The following is a 16846-nucleotide window of genomic DNA, read 5'->3' as shown; positions in this document are numbered from 1 at the left end:
CGAATGATGACACAGGTATGTTGCATCTTTGATCATTGTGCTTAAGAAGCAGCAAATTTGTAATAATTACAAATATTTTTAAGGCCCCGAAACTTTTAAATTAAGCCTTTTAACCGCAAATAAACATTTTCTTCATGTACTCTTTCATTCTTTTGTGTTTGTTGCTTATCTCAATCCCACCCATTGACGAGTTATCTCGTAAATGAAGAGAAACATTTGCATGAAAAAAACGTGTTCCTGTTGAGTTTTTATTGTAATCTGTAATACGTGCTCTTACCCAATTTATAAAAAAACTGAAGGAAAAAAATATTTATTAATTTTACACTCCGTGTATGTTTGATAATCTTTTGAATCTGATTCTCTAACAAAATTCTTTACAAAAATGCAATTATTTAAGCTTTTTGCTCAACATTTTGTATTTTTGAAGAAAATACCCATATTTAAGAGTTTATAACAGAGAATAAAATAAAAATAGGATGAAACATTTTTTGTTTGTTTGTTTGAAAGCAGAGGGTCTGTTCTTTCATTTGATATATTTGTATGTTTATATATTTAAAAAAAAAATCCTGGAAAGCATTTTGTGAAACTTTTGTGAAAATCGCAAAAATGCTGGCAGGCAACTTTTCAAAAAAGGCTGGTGGGGAATGAGTTAAACAAAAAAAATTGGAATCGGACCATTTGCTTGTTAAAAAATTTGTGATCGTAATCGCGATCAGTGCATCACTATCAGTGCATCACTAGATAAAATCACGATCAGTGCATCACTAGATAACACAAACATAAAAACCATGAAACAGAATTAAGACAATATTGAGGAACATTTAATTTCCAAATTAAAGATATATTTTTTTATAAACCCTGCAAATATTTTAAGTTTAGCTTCAGTGCCAAAAGTATAAACATATACAAAGTGAAGCAAGAACAAAGTCAGTTAGTGGATGTGGGCGGAGCTTTGTTTTTGTGATATCACATTAATAAGAGAATCAAGAGGAACACACTGCAAAAAATGACTTTCTTACTTAGTATTTTTGTCTTGTTTTTAGTAGAAATATCTAAAAAAAATTATTTTAAATTATTACACTCCTTGTGTGTTTTGATAATCGTTCTGAATCTGATCTCTAACAAAATTCCTTGAAATATTCGGTAGAAATATCTAAAAATTCTTAAATCAAGATGCTTTTTCTTGATGAGCAAAATGACCTAAGAAAATAAGTCTTGTTTTTAGACAAAAAATATACAATTTCTGCCAATGGGGTGAGAAAAAAAATCTTGAAATAAGATTTTTTTTTCTTAAACACTTAATTCAAGCTAAATTTTCTCATCGCATTGGCAGATATTTTTGCTTGTTTTAAGCACAAATTCACTTAAATTGTATATTTTTTGTCTAAAAACTAGACTTTTATTTTCTTAGGTTATTTGCTCATCAAGAAAATACATCTTGATTTAAGAATTTTTAGATATTTCCACTGAAAACAAGACCAAAATACTAAGTTAGAAAGTCAGTGCAGAATTCTCAAATTTTAAAAAATATTTTTTTTAATAAACCCTGCAAATATTTTAAGTTTAGCTTCAGTGCCCAAAGTTAATGTGACATGTAGTATAAACATATACACACATTGACAAAAGTGTGTTCTCACCTGTGCAGTTTCCTCCGCTGCGGTCCAGCTCGTATCCGTAGTCGCACACGCAGCGGAACATTCCCGGCAAGTTCTGACACGATCCGAACACGCAGATGTTCTGGAAGTTGCATTCGTCGATGTCTGATGAATGACAGAGTGATGTCAGCGTGTGTGTGAGAGAATCTGTGTGTTTGGATTTGTCTGTGTGTCGTTACCTTGACAAGCTTTGCTGTCCTCAGTTGGCGTGAAGCCCATCTCACATTCACAACGGTATCCGCCGGGAGCGTTGAGACATTGACCGTTCTCACATAGATTCACATTGTCTGCGCACTCATCCATATCTGGAGACAAAATATATATGAAAGATATCTTTAATATCTCAGATGATCCAATAATCTCACATGTGTCTCTTAAACAACAAGATACCAACATTTTCACATTAATTAAATTTATCATTACATTTGAGCTTTCATAGCTACATAAATTTTACTAGCATAGCTCAACAAAGTTGATACTTTAAATGAAAGATACTCAAGAACGTCTTTAAATCAATAATAATAAACAAAAAAATGTTCTCACCGGAGCAAGTAAATCCATCTCCGTTGAAGCCCTCCTTACACGAGCAGCGATACGACCCAGGCGTGTTCATGCACTCGGCGTTGGGGTTACAGTTGTGCTCCTCGGTGAGGCATTCATCCACATCTGAAGTGACCGAAAAAACGAAACGATTAACAAATGCACCCCAAAATGAATTAAACTACAAGTTACGTTTACGATCGTTCACTTACCAACGCATTTGATTCCATCACCTTCCCATCCGTCACGGCAACGACACTTGAAGCTACCGGGAATGTTGACGCAAGCGGCATGCATGTCGCAGTTATGGGCGCCAACCTCACATTCGTCAATATCTAAAAAATTAAGTGGTTAAAAATCTGTTAATTCGCTTTTTAGTTTTGAAAGGTAGCTAGATGGTTTAACATTAAGTCCAGCATTGTGGCAAAAATGGACTACCAGTTAATTTTGACCTAGCAGACAAATCAGTTACTATGTTCTAAATTTGACTGGTTACAGCATGTGAACTTTGGGTTAGGGTATTGTACACGTACACACATATAAATTCAAAGACGTACCTGTACAGCCCGTGGACCCTTTCTTGACGAAATATCCCAGCTGACAGTGGCAAATGAAAGAACCCTTGGTGTTCTCACAGTCTCCGTGTAGGCAGATGTTGGGGTTCAGGTCGCATTCGTTGACGTCTGGTCAAAAACACACGTGTAAGTTCCTTGCATACGAACGAATTTGATTTAGTATTCGCTTTCAATTCCTTACCGATACACGTCCGCATATCCATGGAAGCCATGAAACCATCGTAGCAGAGGCAGCGATATTCTCCAGGGATGTTCGTGCACTGGCCGCCGTCGCAGATGTCCGGTGTGTCTTCACACTCGTCGATGTCTATACAGTGATAAGAGTCGGAAGTTGAGGAGATACTCGAGATGTACTGTGTTTAAGTGTAGTTTGTGCTCGTGTCTCTTACCGGCGCAGGTCCTCAGGTCGGGCATGAGAGCGTAACCTTCACTACAGCTGCATTCATAACTGCCCTCCGAGTTCGTACAGTGAGTGTCGCAACCTCCGTTCATGATAGTGCACTCGTCGATATCTGCGATACGAGAAAATATGTAGTCAAGAGTACATTATGATTTAAATGTTTATGCATTTAATGAATCTCTTTATAAGGATGTTTTCTTACCGACGCAGCCCTGTCTGTCGGGTGTGACCTGGTAACCTGTGTCACAGGAACACTGGTACGTGCCCACCATGTTAACACACTGACCGTTCTTACACAGGGTGCTGCTTAACTGACACTCATTCACATCTGTAACAGAGATCAACAACAGGGATTACAAGAAAAAAGTAAAAATCATTTAATCAATCAAATGTATAGGGTTCCTTATAATTTATGAAGTTATAAAGATTATATGTCTAATGCATAATATATCTTAACTCTATATGAGATATATATATTATGTTAAGTTTTTACGCCAATTCATATATCTGTTATTATCCACTAGGTGGTGCTCTTACACATCTTACAAAACACTGAAGCATCCACTGATCCAAAAACAGTAAAAAGTCATAGTATGTTTTGATCATCGCTTTGAATCTGATCTTTAACAAAAGTCCTTTACAACAAAAAATTATCAAAATTTGGTATTTTTGAAGAAACCTACCCATAGTTGAGGTGATAAAAACAAATAAATATATGAAGTTTTTTGTATAAGTGTTTTTTAAATATAGTATACGTTTTTGAGGGTCTGTTCTTTCATTTGATATATTGTATGTAGGGATAATTGCGATTAATTGCATACAAAATAAAAGTATATATATATATATATATATATATATATATATATATATATATATATATATATATATATATATATATATATATATATATATATATATATATACACACATAAATATTTGTTATTATATGTATACATGTATATGTGTATTTATATATACATAATAATTACACACAATACACACACAAATATATTATGCAAACACAAACTTTTATTTTGTATAAGATAAATCGCGATTAATCTTCTGACGGCCCTAATTGTATCTTTATAAGATATTTTTTTGGAAGGCATTAAACTTTTGCGAAAATCATAAAAAATGCTGACGCTGGCTGGTAACTTTTCTTAAAAACGCTGTCGGGTAAAGAGTTACACTGCAAAAAATTACTTTCTTACTTAGTATTTCTGTCTTGTTTTGAGTAAAAATATATAATAATTCTTAAATTAAGATGTATTTTCTTGATGGACAAAACTGGCTAGAAAAATAAGTCTAGTTTTTAGACAAAAAAATATAAACTTTAAGTAAATTTGTGCTTAAAACCAGCAAAACAATATGCAAATGGAATAAGAAAAATTTTCTTTAAATAAGTTTACTTTACACTTTTGCTTGTTTTAAGCACAAATTCTCTTAAATTGTATATGTTTTGTCTAAAAATTAGACTTATTTTCCTAGGTCATTTTGCTCATCAAGAAAATACATCTTATTTTAAGAATTTTTAGATATTTTTACTGAAAACAAGACAAAAATACTAAGTACAAAATTCATATTTTTGCAGTGTAAATGCAAATACACTGCAAAAAATTATTTTCAAGAAAAACTTTTCTTAGTAAAAGAAAAGCAATTTTTTCTTGAATTTAGTGTTTAATTCAAGATTTTTTGCTTACCCCATTGGCAGATTTTTTTGCTTGTTTTATGCACAAAATCCCTTAAATTTGCTCATCACGAAAAAGCATCTTAATTTAAGAATTTTGAGATATTTTTACTGAAAACAAGACAAAAATACTAGGAAAAGTTTTTCTTGAAAATAATTTTTTGCAGTGTATTTGCCTATTTTTGAAAATAATTATTAAAGGCACAATATGTAAAATTTTTGCATTAAAATATCCAAATACTATAAGCACAGTATACATTTTAATTATTGTATGGTTTGTTAAGACTAAATTTTTCTGAGATACAAATATTTGAAAATCTGGAATCTGGAAAGTATTGAGGAAACACAATTTAAAGTTATCCAAATGAAGTCCTTAGCAACACATATTACTAATGATAAATAAAGTTTTGATACATTTTGCATTAGGAAAATTACAAAATATCTTCATCTTATTTAATATCCTAATGATTTTTGGCCTTCCATATAAAAATCCATATTGTTGGCTATTGGCTACAGACCTTTTCATCGGACACACGTGCAATGACGGGATTAGGCGTCTGGTCGGAACTTTACTTCTGGTTTCTGTTTGTTTAATGGTCTGACTAGTTACTAAACTGAACTCTTGAACAAATAATTTGTCGAAAATAACAAATGTTTTGGTGTCCCAGGTAATCTACGTGTTGTTTATTTGCTTGTTATATAAATAAACCACTTTAAAAGGACTTGTTGTTATTTATTCTAAGCTGAGTTTACCGGAAGTTACGCGTTGACCACGAAAGCCGCTTGTTTATGTTGTTACTACTGAAACCGTCTATACACGTTCTACGTATGACTGGTTTTGTGGTTCAGGGTCCCATTTGTGAGTCCTGTCGGATCGATTCCTATCGACGACAGTTAAGGAAAAAACTCCCATCATGCTCTTTTACAGCGTCATTAAGCAACAGCCATTGTTATTTGGAGACCTCTAGTGTGAAAATTACAAAAATGTGTGTACTCACGTCTTCAGGGTTAAAAATACGTGATTACTTTTGACAACCAGACTCGATAAAGGTCAGTAAGAGTGAAGTGTGTGAGCTCTTTACCTTCACAAACAGATCCCTCTACATTCAGCTGATGTCCTGGAGGGCAATCGCACTCATAACTACCCTCTGTGTTCAGACACGTACCCCCGCGACACAGCAGAGGGTCTCGCTCGCACTCATCAATGTCTGAGACAAAGAGAGAAAATTATGACTATCTGCAATTTTGATGAAATATCAATCGGCAGAGCGTGTATTTGTTCAGGTGTCTCACCCATGCAATTCTTCATCATCATAAACCCGCTCTCATACCCATCGAAACATTCACACTCGAAACTGCCGGGCGTGTTGATGCATGTGCCTTGACCGCACAGGTCAGGAGAGATGGTGCACTCATCGATATCTGCAAAAGAGAGAGACGCAACATGATGCATATGTGTAAATTACTATAGTATTTTTGTTGCAAACGTTCGCAGGTGAGCCGCTCACCCGTGCAGTTCCTCTCCTCCATAGTGAGTGCGAAACCGCTGTTGCATCGACACTTGAAGCTTCCGATGGTGTTTCGGCACGTCCCGTGAGTACACAGACCTCTGAAGACCTTACATTCATTCACATCTAAAGATATATAACATCAGTTATACGCTCATAACCACAGAGCTAGATTTCCATCGGAATTTCAGATAAAAACCGAACCTTTATATAAGGGTCTTCCGGTAACAATGTCCCCACGGTTGGCGATTCCGGGTCCTCGCGGGCAGATAGTTTTGAATTCGGGTGTGCCGGGTTTGGGACACTCTTCACAGTCGACGCCCCACGCCGCTCCCACCGTACAACAGCACAGATCCGCACGGTACCGACCCGGTAAAGGCTCGACACACTCGTCTTCGTCCCATTTCATGTAACACTGCTCGCTACGAATGTCTGTAAGAAACAAATACACGCGAACAAATCAGCTGGGTATCGGTTATGCATTATTAGTTTTTATAAATATATTTTATTTAAAGCATGGAATGATGTATTGTGCTGTTGAGATTAATAAATCAGTGGAAAATAACAATGGCGCTCATACCGACACAAGTTCGTCCGGCTCCGTCCAGCGACAGTCCCTCCGCACACTCGCATCGGAACGAACCTTGCGTGTTCACGCAGCGACCGTTTGTACAAACACCGGGGAACACTTCACACTCATTGATGTCTAAAGAAACATAAGATAAAATCGGTTAATGTCCAGCACTGTGTTTTGATTTGCAATGCATTATGGGTAGGAGGATGTACCTTCACATACGAGTCCTTTCATTCTAGCGAAACCTTTCGAGCAAGCTGCGTCTGTATGGAGAGAAAACAGGTCATGCAAATCAACAGAAATAAACTAAAACTGTGTTTATTTTGTGTATGAGGTCAATTCTGTCCTATTTTGCCATTTTGTGGGGATGAAATTGTGAAAATATATCACTGCACGGCAAAAAAATACTTTCTTAATTAGTTTTTTTTTCAAGTTAGGACAAATATACTGCAAAAAATGATTTTCAAGAAACAAATTCTTAGTATTTTTTTTCTTGTTTTCAGTAAACATATCTAAAAATTCTTAAATTAAGATGCTTTTTCTTGATGAGCAAAATGACCCAAGAAAATAAGTTTAGTTTTTAGACCAAAATAATCAAATGTAAGTGATTTTGTGAATAAAACAAGCAAAAAAAATCTGCCATAGGAGTAAGCAAATTTTCCTTGAATTTTTCTTGAATTTAGTGTTTAAGAAAAATGTTTAAGATTTTTTGCCTACCCCATTGGCAAATTTTTTTGCTTGGATATTTTTACCGAAAACAAGACAAAAATATCAAATTTAAGTGATTTTGGCAAAACAAGCAAAAAAATCTGCCTGAAAAATCTGCCAATGGGGTAAGCAAAAAAAATCTTGAATATTTTTCTTAAACACTAAATTTAAGAAAAATGTAAGAAAAATTTGCTTACCCCATTGGCAGATTTTTTTGCTTGTTTTATGCACAAAATCACTTAAATTTGATATTTTTGGTCTAAAAACTACACTTATTTTCTTGGGATGTTTTGCTCATCAAGAAAAGGCATCTTAATTTAAGAATTTATAGATGTTTTTACTGAAAACATGACAAAAATACTAAGAAAATGTTTTCTTGAAAATCATTTTTTTGCGATGTATCTATAAATTTTTTATCAAAATGACCTAAGAAAATAAGTCTAGTTTTTAGACAAAAATATAATTTTAAGGGAATTTGTGCTTAAAACAAAGAAAAAATGTGCCAATGAGTTAAGACAATTTTTCTTGAATTAAGTGTTTAATAAAACAAATTTCCTTACCCCATTGGCTGATTTTTTTTGTTTATTTTAAGCACAAATTTCCTTAAAGGCGGGGTGCATGATCTCTGAAAGCCAATGTTGACATTTGAAATCACCTAAACAAACACGCCCCTACCACAATAGAATCTGGACCTTGTTTTGATAGACCCGCCCCACACATACGTAACCCAATCAACGATGCTGGTTACTAGACACGCCCCTTACTGCTGATTGGCTACAAGTGTGTTTTGGTAGTCGGCCCGACTCCCTTTTCCAAGGTGTTTTTTTTTCAAAAATCATGCACCCCGCCAGAAAATGCATCTTGATTTAAGAATTTTTTGATATTTGTACTGAAAAAAGAAAAAAATACTAAGTAAGAAAGTCATTTTTGCAGTGCAAAATTAAGTTAAATCCAACAAAACGTTTAAGCAAACTGGTACGTAAAGTTAATAACATATTTAATAATTATAATCTTAATTGAAAAACACAAACATTATACTATACAAATAGTATTTTGTATAGTATATATTTTTAAAATTAAATAATAATATTAAATCTCTTCTTTATAATAAATTAATACATCTTCATATAATATGCTTTTTGTGTGAATGTTTAAGATAAAATGAGTGTGTGTATGCATATAGCTGAACTAACCAATTTCACATCGTTCACATGGGCTTCCCCAGGCCGCCCCCAGAGTCGAACAGCACTCTGATTTCAGCGTAGCCCCATTTATATTCACCTCACAGCGGCCGTCCTGGATATTTAGCCAGCAGGTTCCTTTCATGCTGTCTGCATTGAGAAAATGCACAAAATCACAGAGGCAGAATGAAAAAAGTGTATGACACATTTGGATCGACTCCCCCGCAGTGAATCGATGCATTCCTGCAGATGCGAACCCAACTCGGGACACCATCACAGCGGGCATTCATGCCGAACGTGTAAACGCCTGACCTATTGCCTTCACGGCCCATTAATTTCAATCAGACGGAGTTCAGCTTTAGACAAATGAAACACGCCTCCCTGGTCGGGCAACAAATAAGAGCAGCATGTAGGGGAAATAAACACGGAGATGCGCTGTGTTGATGTTGGGTAATATTTTCTTGTTTTTTTCACTGGGGTGAGGAGACCAAGGAAAGTTAATGAAGTGCAAGATTGGGCATTCTGGAAGTAAAAATCTTTTTCTTTTTCTTCATAGTGAAAATGCAGGAACTTTTCATAAATTAATCATTTTGTGTTCATAAAGGCTGCTGATTTTACGTTAAAAATGGTTTTTAATTGAATTTTGTGTACACTTACCGACACAGACGGTGTTTGTAGAGTCCAGTTTACTCCCGTGGGAACATTCGCAGTTGAAGGATCCGGCCACATTGCGGCATATGCCGTTGATGCAGGGATTCGAGTCACATTCATTAATGTCTGATAGATAAAACAAAACGTAAGAATTTAAGACACTTTCGCTATTCGAAGAATACGTTAACGTAAATAATTTTATAATAAAAAAACTATTTTATTTTTTAATAATAAATAAATCACCTTCACAGGTCTCTGAGTCGGCTTTGAAAGAAAATCCTTTAGGACACGAGCATGTGTAACTTCCCGGCGTGTTTCTGCACATACCGTTATCGCACAACAAGCGATTCACCAAACATTCGTTAATGTCTGAAACATACGCAAAACATTAACATTAACGCAAAATATAAAACTACAACAACCATTACAACAGTCAATTTGCTCAAAATACAGCGAATACTCACCGACGCAATGTTTGCCGCTAGCGTCGGACTCGTAGCCGATGTTACAGATGCAACGGTAGCTGCCGCGCAGGTTCTCGCAGATCCCATTCTGACAGATATCTGGATCCAAAGCGCATTCGTTGATGTCTGCGATGAAACCAAAAATGTTAGCAGCTCAATTGCAGTTACATGTATTTGTGATACAATAATCGCTATTAAACGATTGCTCACCTCGCCCATCTGTGGTGATTCCAGGCCCGCTACTGCACACCGCCTGATACTCAGCTGTGAACAAACAAACAATCTTATTTGAAAACTGCTAGCATTGATAATCAATTCGCATCAAACTTGTTGTACAAAACAATGTTTGTGTCAGATCTAAAGATCAGATTAGTGCTTAGTTAGTATTTTTGTGTTGTTTTCAGTAAAAATATCAAAAAATTCTTAAATTAAGATTTATTTTCTTGATAAGCAAAATTTTTGCTTATTCCATTGGCAGATTTTTTGCTTGTTTTAAGCATAAAGTCGCTTACATTTTATATTTTTTGTATAAAAACTACGCTGCAAAAAATGATTTTCAATAAAACAAATATCTAAAAAATTCTTAAATTAAGATGCTTTTGCTTGATGAGCAAAACGACCCAAGAAAATAATTCTAGTTTTTAGACCAAAAATATCAAATTCAAGTGATTTTGTGCATAAAACAAGCAAATTAAATCTGCCACTGGGGTAAGCAATTTTTTTCTTGATTTTTCTCTTGAATTTAGTGTTTAAGAAAAATGTTCAAGCTTTTTTTTACCCCATTGGCAGATTCTTTTTTAATACTACACTGCAAAAAATTATTTTCAAGAAAAAAAAATTCTTAGTATTTTTGATTAAGATGCTTTAATTAAAAAAACTGCTTACCCCATTGGCAGATTTTTTTGCTTGTTTTATGCACAAAATCACTTAAATTTAATATTTTAGTCTAAAAACTAGACTTATTTTCTTGGGTCATTTTGCTCATTAAGAAAAAACATCGTAATTTAAGAATTTTTAGATATTTAGAAAACAAGACAAAAATAATAAGAAAAAAAACTTTTTTCTTTAAATTTTTCTTTTGCAGTGTAAGAAAATGTTTTCTTAAAAATCATTTTTTGCAGTGTACACAAAACTTTCTTTAAAAAGTTTTTTTGTCTTGTTTTCAATAAAAATATCTAAAAATTCTTAAATTAAGATGTTTTTTATTGATGAGCAAAATGACCTAGGAAGATATGTCTAGTTTTTAGACAAGTTTTTATACAAAAAATATAAAATTTAAGCAAATTTGTGCTTAAAACAAGCAAAAAAAATCTGACAATGGAATAAGGAAAATTGTACTTTTTTAAATTCTTAAACTTTTAATTCAAGAATTTTTTTTCTTATTCCATTGGCAGATTTGTTTGCTTTTTTTAAGCACAAATTCGCTTAAATTTTATACTTTTTGTATAAAAACTAGACTTATTTTCCTAGGTCATTTTATTCATCAAGAAAATACATCTTAATGTAAGAATTTTTTGATATTTTTACTGAAAACAAGACAAAAATAATAACTAAGAAATAAATTTTTAGCAGTGTAAAGTTTTTAATAAAATACTGTCGTGGTTTACCAGAGTTCAACACCGGGCAGGGATGACAGGGCTCTCCAAACCCATGTTCAGGGTTGGCACAGCAGCACTCTGATTTCGTCACCGCCCCAGGGAGCGGGCGAGAGCAGGTGCCCATCTTTATGGCCCCGTAGCAGGTGGTGCGCATGTGGGTGTCCACGCACACGCGTCCGTCCACGTCGATGGCCAGACCGGGCGGGCACTCGCAGCGGAACGATCCTTCGTTGTTAACACAGCGGCCGTTCATACAGATCCCTGACGTCTGGCATTCATCAATGTCTGTTAAATATTAAAATACATTGTATGAGGATTGCTTGGGTTGTGTCAGAAGAGTAAATGATGAAAGTTTTGTAGATGCTCACCTGTGCAGTAACGTCCATTGGGCGCCAGAGCGAATCCAGGTTTGCAGATGCACTTAAAACTTCCGTCTTCGTTTATACACATGCCGTTGAGACACATGTTGGTAGTGGCACATTCATCGTGGTCTGTGGAGAAAGAGCAAAGGTGTCATTTAAATATAGACAGATAGATTGAGAGAGAGAGATACAGTAAGAGAGAGAGCCTTACCGATGCAGTTTTTCCCATCAGGTGTGACCTCAAAACCAGCATTACAGATGCACTGGAAACTTCCATCTGTGTTCACACAGCGGCCGTTACGACACATCACCCCGTTTACGATACATTCATCAATATCTGAAGCAACAGGAGCGTAAAAGTTACAACTGACCAGCAGAGGGCAGTGTGACGTCATACTGACTATTTTATTCTTTTATTCATGCGTATGTAAAAAAAAACTGAAAATATTTTTGGTTCTGGATCATAATAATAGCAGCAGCAATGGATCATACCAATGCAAGCTTGTTTGGTGGGTGTGCTCTGGTATCCATCGTGGCATTTGCAGTGGTAAGATCCCTGAGTATTAACGCAGTCTCCATTCACACAAGGGTTACTGGTACACTCGTCCACGTCTGGGGAACACAGATTTATGTGTCAAAATAACAATCGAACGTTCATGTCTGTGGTCTGATCATCATGCAATACTATGAGTCACCTACAGATGGTAGCAGAGGTCAACTTTTAACAGCTATACAGACTACAATATATACAGATTTATTAGAGTATGATGTTAGCTGAATAATGCGATAAATGACATGCAATAAATATTTAAAAGCTGGAAATATATACACAAGCACTAATTTTCTTTTTGCTAAAACTTTGGCTATACATAACCATTTTTAAATTAAAATTAATGCATTACTGCAAACTATTGCAATATGCATTATGCAAATTTGCTTAATTGCCTTATGCACATCTGTGATATTTCGATGGCTTCGGTTTATTGTGCAGCCTTAATTCCTGGGGAATGCACGTCATGAAATGTTAAGCTTCAAATGCGTTGCAAAATGCACAAAAAGTAAAAATGTAATGTATAATATTTACCAATGCATTCTCCTCGCACGTCCTGCCTGTACCCCATGTTGCATTCGCACCTGTAGCTGGTCGGGGTGGGAATACAGCGGCCGTTGAGACAAAGGTTGGTGAAATGCTTGCACACGTCGATTGTGGTCTCGTTTAATTGGCCTGAGAAGAATACAAGATACAATTCACTTTTTACTCCGAATTTAAAGGTAAAACTGCAGACAATTTGTTAGACTTACTGATTGGCGTCTTTATGCCCCCATTGCCGTTTCCAGCCGGGTCACCGCCGACGCCACCGTTAATGTGGGAGCCTCCGTTTCCGTTCTGGTTTGGATGTTTGATGCCGTAACCGTTGAAACCACCACCATTGAAACCACCACCGTTGAAATCACCGCCGTTATAAACGCCACCGCCATTAATTGTTCCACCATGGATTCCCCCGCCGTTACCGGTGCCGAACGGAAGCCTCTGGATGCAAAGGCGCCTGTATTCATCTGCAAACAAAAACATTTATTTATGCATTAAAGCAACACTATGTAGTTTTTTTACATTTAAATAATGTCTCTAAAATTATTTCAGTGATAGAACAACTTTTAAATGGACAAATTGTACTGTTGCTGCAACCTGAGCAGCCTCCTAGCTGCTACAAGCACACTCTGAAAGTGGCGGTTGAGGGTAGGAAACACAGCCCCACCCCTCCCCCTGCCTGCAGAAGAGTGTCTGATACCAGGCACTGTTGCACTTTTCAACCACATGGGGGAGCTGTAAGTCATTTTTACATGGAAACTACATAGTGTTGCTTTAAAACACTGCAGCCAGGATCTAAAAAATGTTAGCACATTTCCCACCCAAAATTTTGCCTGTACTTCACTGTGGTTTCAACAGCGTGAGAGGTCAAAGGAACGCAAAGCACATGGGTGTGAAGGTCGAAGCAATGAAAGAGATCGTTTTAACCCGAGGAAGATCTGAAGCTCAGGCTCTGTTGACTTGAACCATATTTCTCCTGTAAGGTATGTCTGAAATAACTTTTCCTAGAGAGCTACATAAAGGTCACGCTCTTGTAGGTCTAAGAAATTCCTTGTCTGGATGTTGTTTGTCTTGTAATACAGTATGAATGTAATATAGGACTCTAAAGTCTTGTTGTTTAGAAATAATACCAAAATATAAGTTACTATACAAAACTAGAACAAAGTTTTTGAATATAACAAGATTGAGCATTGTTATTACTATGAATAGAGGACAATGCTCAATATGGCCACTCTGACAGCGGAAGGTAAAAGAACCAATCATCAATCGATAAAGACTGGGGGAGGGGCTCTGGACGAAGTCGCATGAGGTCAGTCCAGAAAAAAAAAAAAATTCCGATTGTTGCACAGCAAAAATCCTTGATCTTGTGGCACGTTTTCTTAAAAAATGCGATGAAATATGCAAGATATTTATGCAAGATATTTATGCAATTTTATGCGATGAAATTGCAGAAACTTGCACAAAATGCGGGAATTTCCAAAAATTGGGGGAACTTGCAAAAACTGTTTGCAGCTTTTCAGTGATGTTCACGTCACATAATCACGTCACTTCATAACATTCCCATGGCAACAGGAGACATGGCTGCGCTTGTGTGAATTAAATTTCTGCTAAGATATATGTGATTTTTGCTACGAAAATGAAATCATGAAAGCCCACATATTTTGCGAACGGAAATCTGCAATTTATGCTGCGAAAGTGCGGCGTATTTGAAAAAGCGCCCCCCGCATAAATATGCGTACTTTGACTGATTATGCGTTGAATCATGCGATCGCATAAACGTGTTTTTCTGGAGAAACTGTGAGGTGCTTGCCAACCTGTGCACATGCACGGTAGCTTTTTAGTGCAAATTAAACTTAAAAGTCGCCATGAAATCAAAATATAGAATTTTTATTTTTATACGTAATATTGTTTATTATAAATGATTTATCTGTGCACTTCATTATTTAAAAAAAATCTATGCGCTCTCGTAATCTTTCATCAAAAACGTTAATCTATACTCCTCTTCTCGAAACAACCTCTCTTTACTTCCTGTCACGAGGGTGGGGCTTTCGAATACTTGTTTCTGCCCGGGAAAAGATCGCAGCATTTAGCGATTAGCAATTAGCAACGCAGCTTCCAATCATCCAATCTGGATGATCAGCCTTTTTTTCTCATTTTAGAAGCCGTTTCACACGGATATACATCACGACAAATTTTCTGCTATTGTTTCGTGGCGACTTTAAGAAAGTTGATGTCAGGTTTAATTGGTTTAATTGTGGTTAAATATCTCTAAATATATTTTAGAGATACCTCATTCAAACCTTGTATGACTGAAATAACTGCCAAGAGGCATTGCAAACATGGCCGCCAAGTAGCGCGACTTTAACTACAGTCTACGTTTGCCCTCGCACAACTCATCATCCGTTTTAGCAAAATTGGTCCATAGTTGTCGGGTGTATTTGACACACTTACCCGATCCTCTGACAGGACACATCTCAGGAAGGTGTCCGAGAGCCCAGCAGCGGCCCGTCTCACAACAGCACTGCGGCTTTGTGTACTGTCCGGCCAACTCGGACGCACATCGCCCGCTCGTCACAGTGGAAAAACAAGTACCAACCCTTTGATCTGTGACAGAAAGAAACATCAAACATTACAAACATACTTCTCATGCTCACACAAACAATATTAAAGGGACAGTAAGTAGGATTTTCCCCCATCTAGTGGTGAAATTGTATTTTGCATTCAAACGAATAGTGCTCTCTAGCGCCTCGCTTTTCCAAATGCCTGTTGCAACTACGGTAGCCGTTATGTAATCACTGATCTCCTTGTACGTTTCAGCTGGTTCACGTGTTCTGAATGAAAACGCGTTGTGGAAATGCGTTGGTAGGCTAGTGCTTTTTGTCCCTCTTTGCTATTATAGTTTATCAATACGGCGGAACGACATAGAAGCCTCCTTGGACTTACCCGTTCAATGTATGTAAGGAAAGGAAATTCTAAGCTTACAAAGAAAAGTTAGATCATTGACAGAAGTCATTTGACACCAACGATGATATATTTATAAATAAAGACATTGATTTTGATTAATAAAATACTTAAAACCCTGCTGTACTGTAACAAATCCCATTTTTAGATGAGGAGGCGGGGACTCATTTGCATATTCATGTATCGACATATACTGTATAAAGCAAAGGATTAGAGTTACATTCAAGCAATTTTAAGGCATGAAATTTATTTTTTTACAGTAAAACGTGTTTAAATGTGTTGGTTTAAAGATGAGATGTTTATGAACTACAGGGGGCCTTTAACTAAATACCGTGTCCTGCAGACAGATAACCAAACATAACAGACGTTTTCAAATACCATAAATACTTTCTCTTGAGTACAGTTGCAGTCACAGGAAGCCAGTAAGTTAATTTATGACGTGGCAACTGGAGAGGTTAAGAGAGCCGCTGGAAACTCAATGGTGCTCCAAAATCCCTCTGGAATATATCCCTATTGAAAGTTTCACCCGGTCAAGGTCAACGACAGAGTGGAGAGGGTAAGCTTGTTGAGATAGGGTATTCATTTGGGGGTAGTGTTTGTGAAGTATGCAAAAGGGGACGAGATGGGGTGCAAGTCGATTAACTCAGCTAATGAGCCATAAATCAAGTCCATGTGGAGTAATCTAGGCCAATTACATTGAACATAAGAGGCCATTAGTTTGCAGGTTCCAGGCGCACAGTCCAAATCGCACCAACCCCCCGGGATGGACCCTGGCTGGGGGCAGGGTGGGTTTCGCAACAGTCCCGCTAGCTTCAATTGGAACCAGACTTTCGATTTGAATGTGAGCCCTCACATGTTTGTAGATATCTCAGGGCTCTTACACAGCGACGGC

At 36.4% G+C, this 16846-nt stretch overlaps 1 protein-coding gene across 1 annotated transcript in view; it reads right to left on the bottom strand.

Annotated features, from left to right (window-relative positions):
- fbn2b (fibrillin 2b) overlaps positions 1 to 16846 on the bottom strand; it is a 55478-nt gene that overhangs the window by 14925 nt on the left and 23707 nt on the right. The window contains exons 10-35 of the mRNA XM_065244391.1: positions 15445 to 15597; positions 13206 to 13460; positions 12988 to 13128; positions 12396 to 12515; positions 12115 to 12240; positions 11910 to 12032; positions 11551 to 11826; positions 10154 to 10207; positions 9944 to 10069; positions 9723 to 9848; positions 9486 to 9605; positions 8841 to 8978; positions 7152 to 7202; positions 6946 to 7071; positions 6570 to 6797; positions 6366 to 6491; positions 6151 to 6279; positions 5940 to 6065; positions 3373 to 3498; positions 3160 to 3282; positions 2952 to 3077; positions 2753 to 2878; positions 2408 to 2530; positions 2199 to 2321; positions 1835 to 1960; positions 1638 to 1760 (exon numbers count right to left, since the gene is read on the bottom strand). Coding sequence (XP_065100463.1) covers positions 1638 to 1760; positions 1835 to 1960; positions 2199 to 2321; positions 2408 to 2530; positions 2753 to 2878; positions 2952 to 3077; positions 3160 to 3282; positions 3373 to 3498; positions 5940 to 6065; positions 6151 to 6279; positions 6366 to 6491; positions 6570 to 6797; positions 6946 to 7071; positions 7152 to 7202; positions 8841 to 8978; positions 9486 to 9605; positions 9723 to 9848; positions 9944 to 10069; positions 10154 to 10207; positions 11551 to 11826; positions 11910 to 12032; positions 12115 to 12240; positions 12396 to 12515; positions 12988 to 13128; positions 13206 to 13460; positions 15445 to 15597 — 3540 coding nt within the window. The remainder of the gene's footprint in view (positions 1 to 1637; positions 1761 to 1834; positions 1961 to 2198; positions 2322 to 2407; positions 2531 to 2752; positions 2879 to 2951; positions 3078 to 3159; positions 3283 to 3372; positions 3499 to 5939; positions 6066 to 6150; positions 6280 to 6365; positions 6492 to 6569; positions 6798 to 6945; positions 7072 to 7151; positions 7203 to 8840; positions 8979 to 9485; positions 9606 to 9722; positions 9849 to 9943; positions 10070 to 10153; positions 10208 to 11550; positions 11827 to 11909; positions 12033 to 12114; positions 12241 to 12395; positions 12516 to 12987; positions 13129 to 13205; positions 13461 to 15444; positions 15598 to 16846) is intronic.

The sequence above is a fragment of the Paramisgurnus dabryanus genome, chromosome 24 (genome assembly GCF_030506205.2).
Source record: "Paramisgurnus dabryanus chromosome 24, PD_genome_1.1, whole genome shotgun sequence".
Lineage (NCBI taxonomy): Eukaryota > Metazoa > Chordata > Actinopteri > Cypriniformes > Cobitidae > Paramisgurnus > Paramisgurnus dabryanus.
The sequence above is the reverse complement of the archived record's forward strand: the minus strand, read 5'-3'. Positions and strand labels throughout refer to the sequence as shown.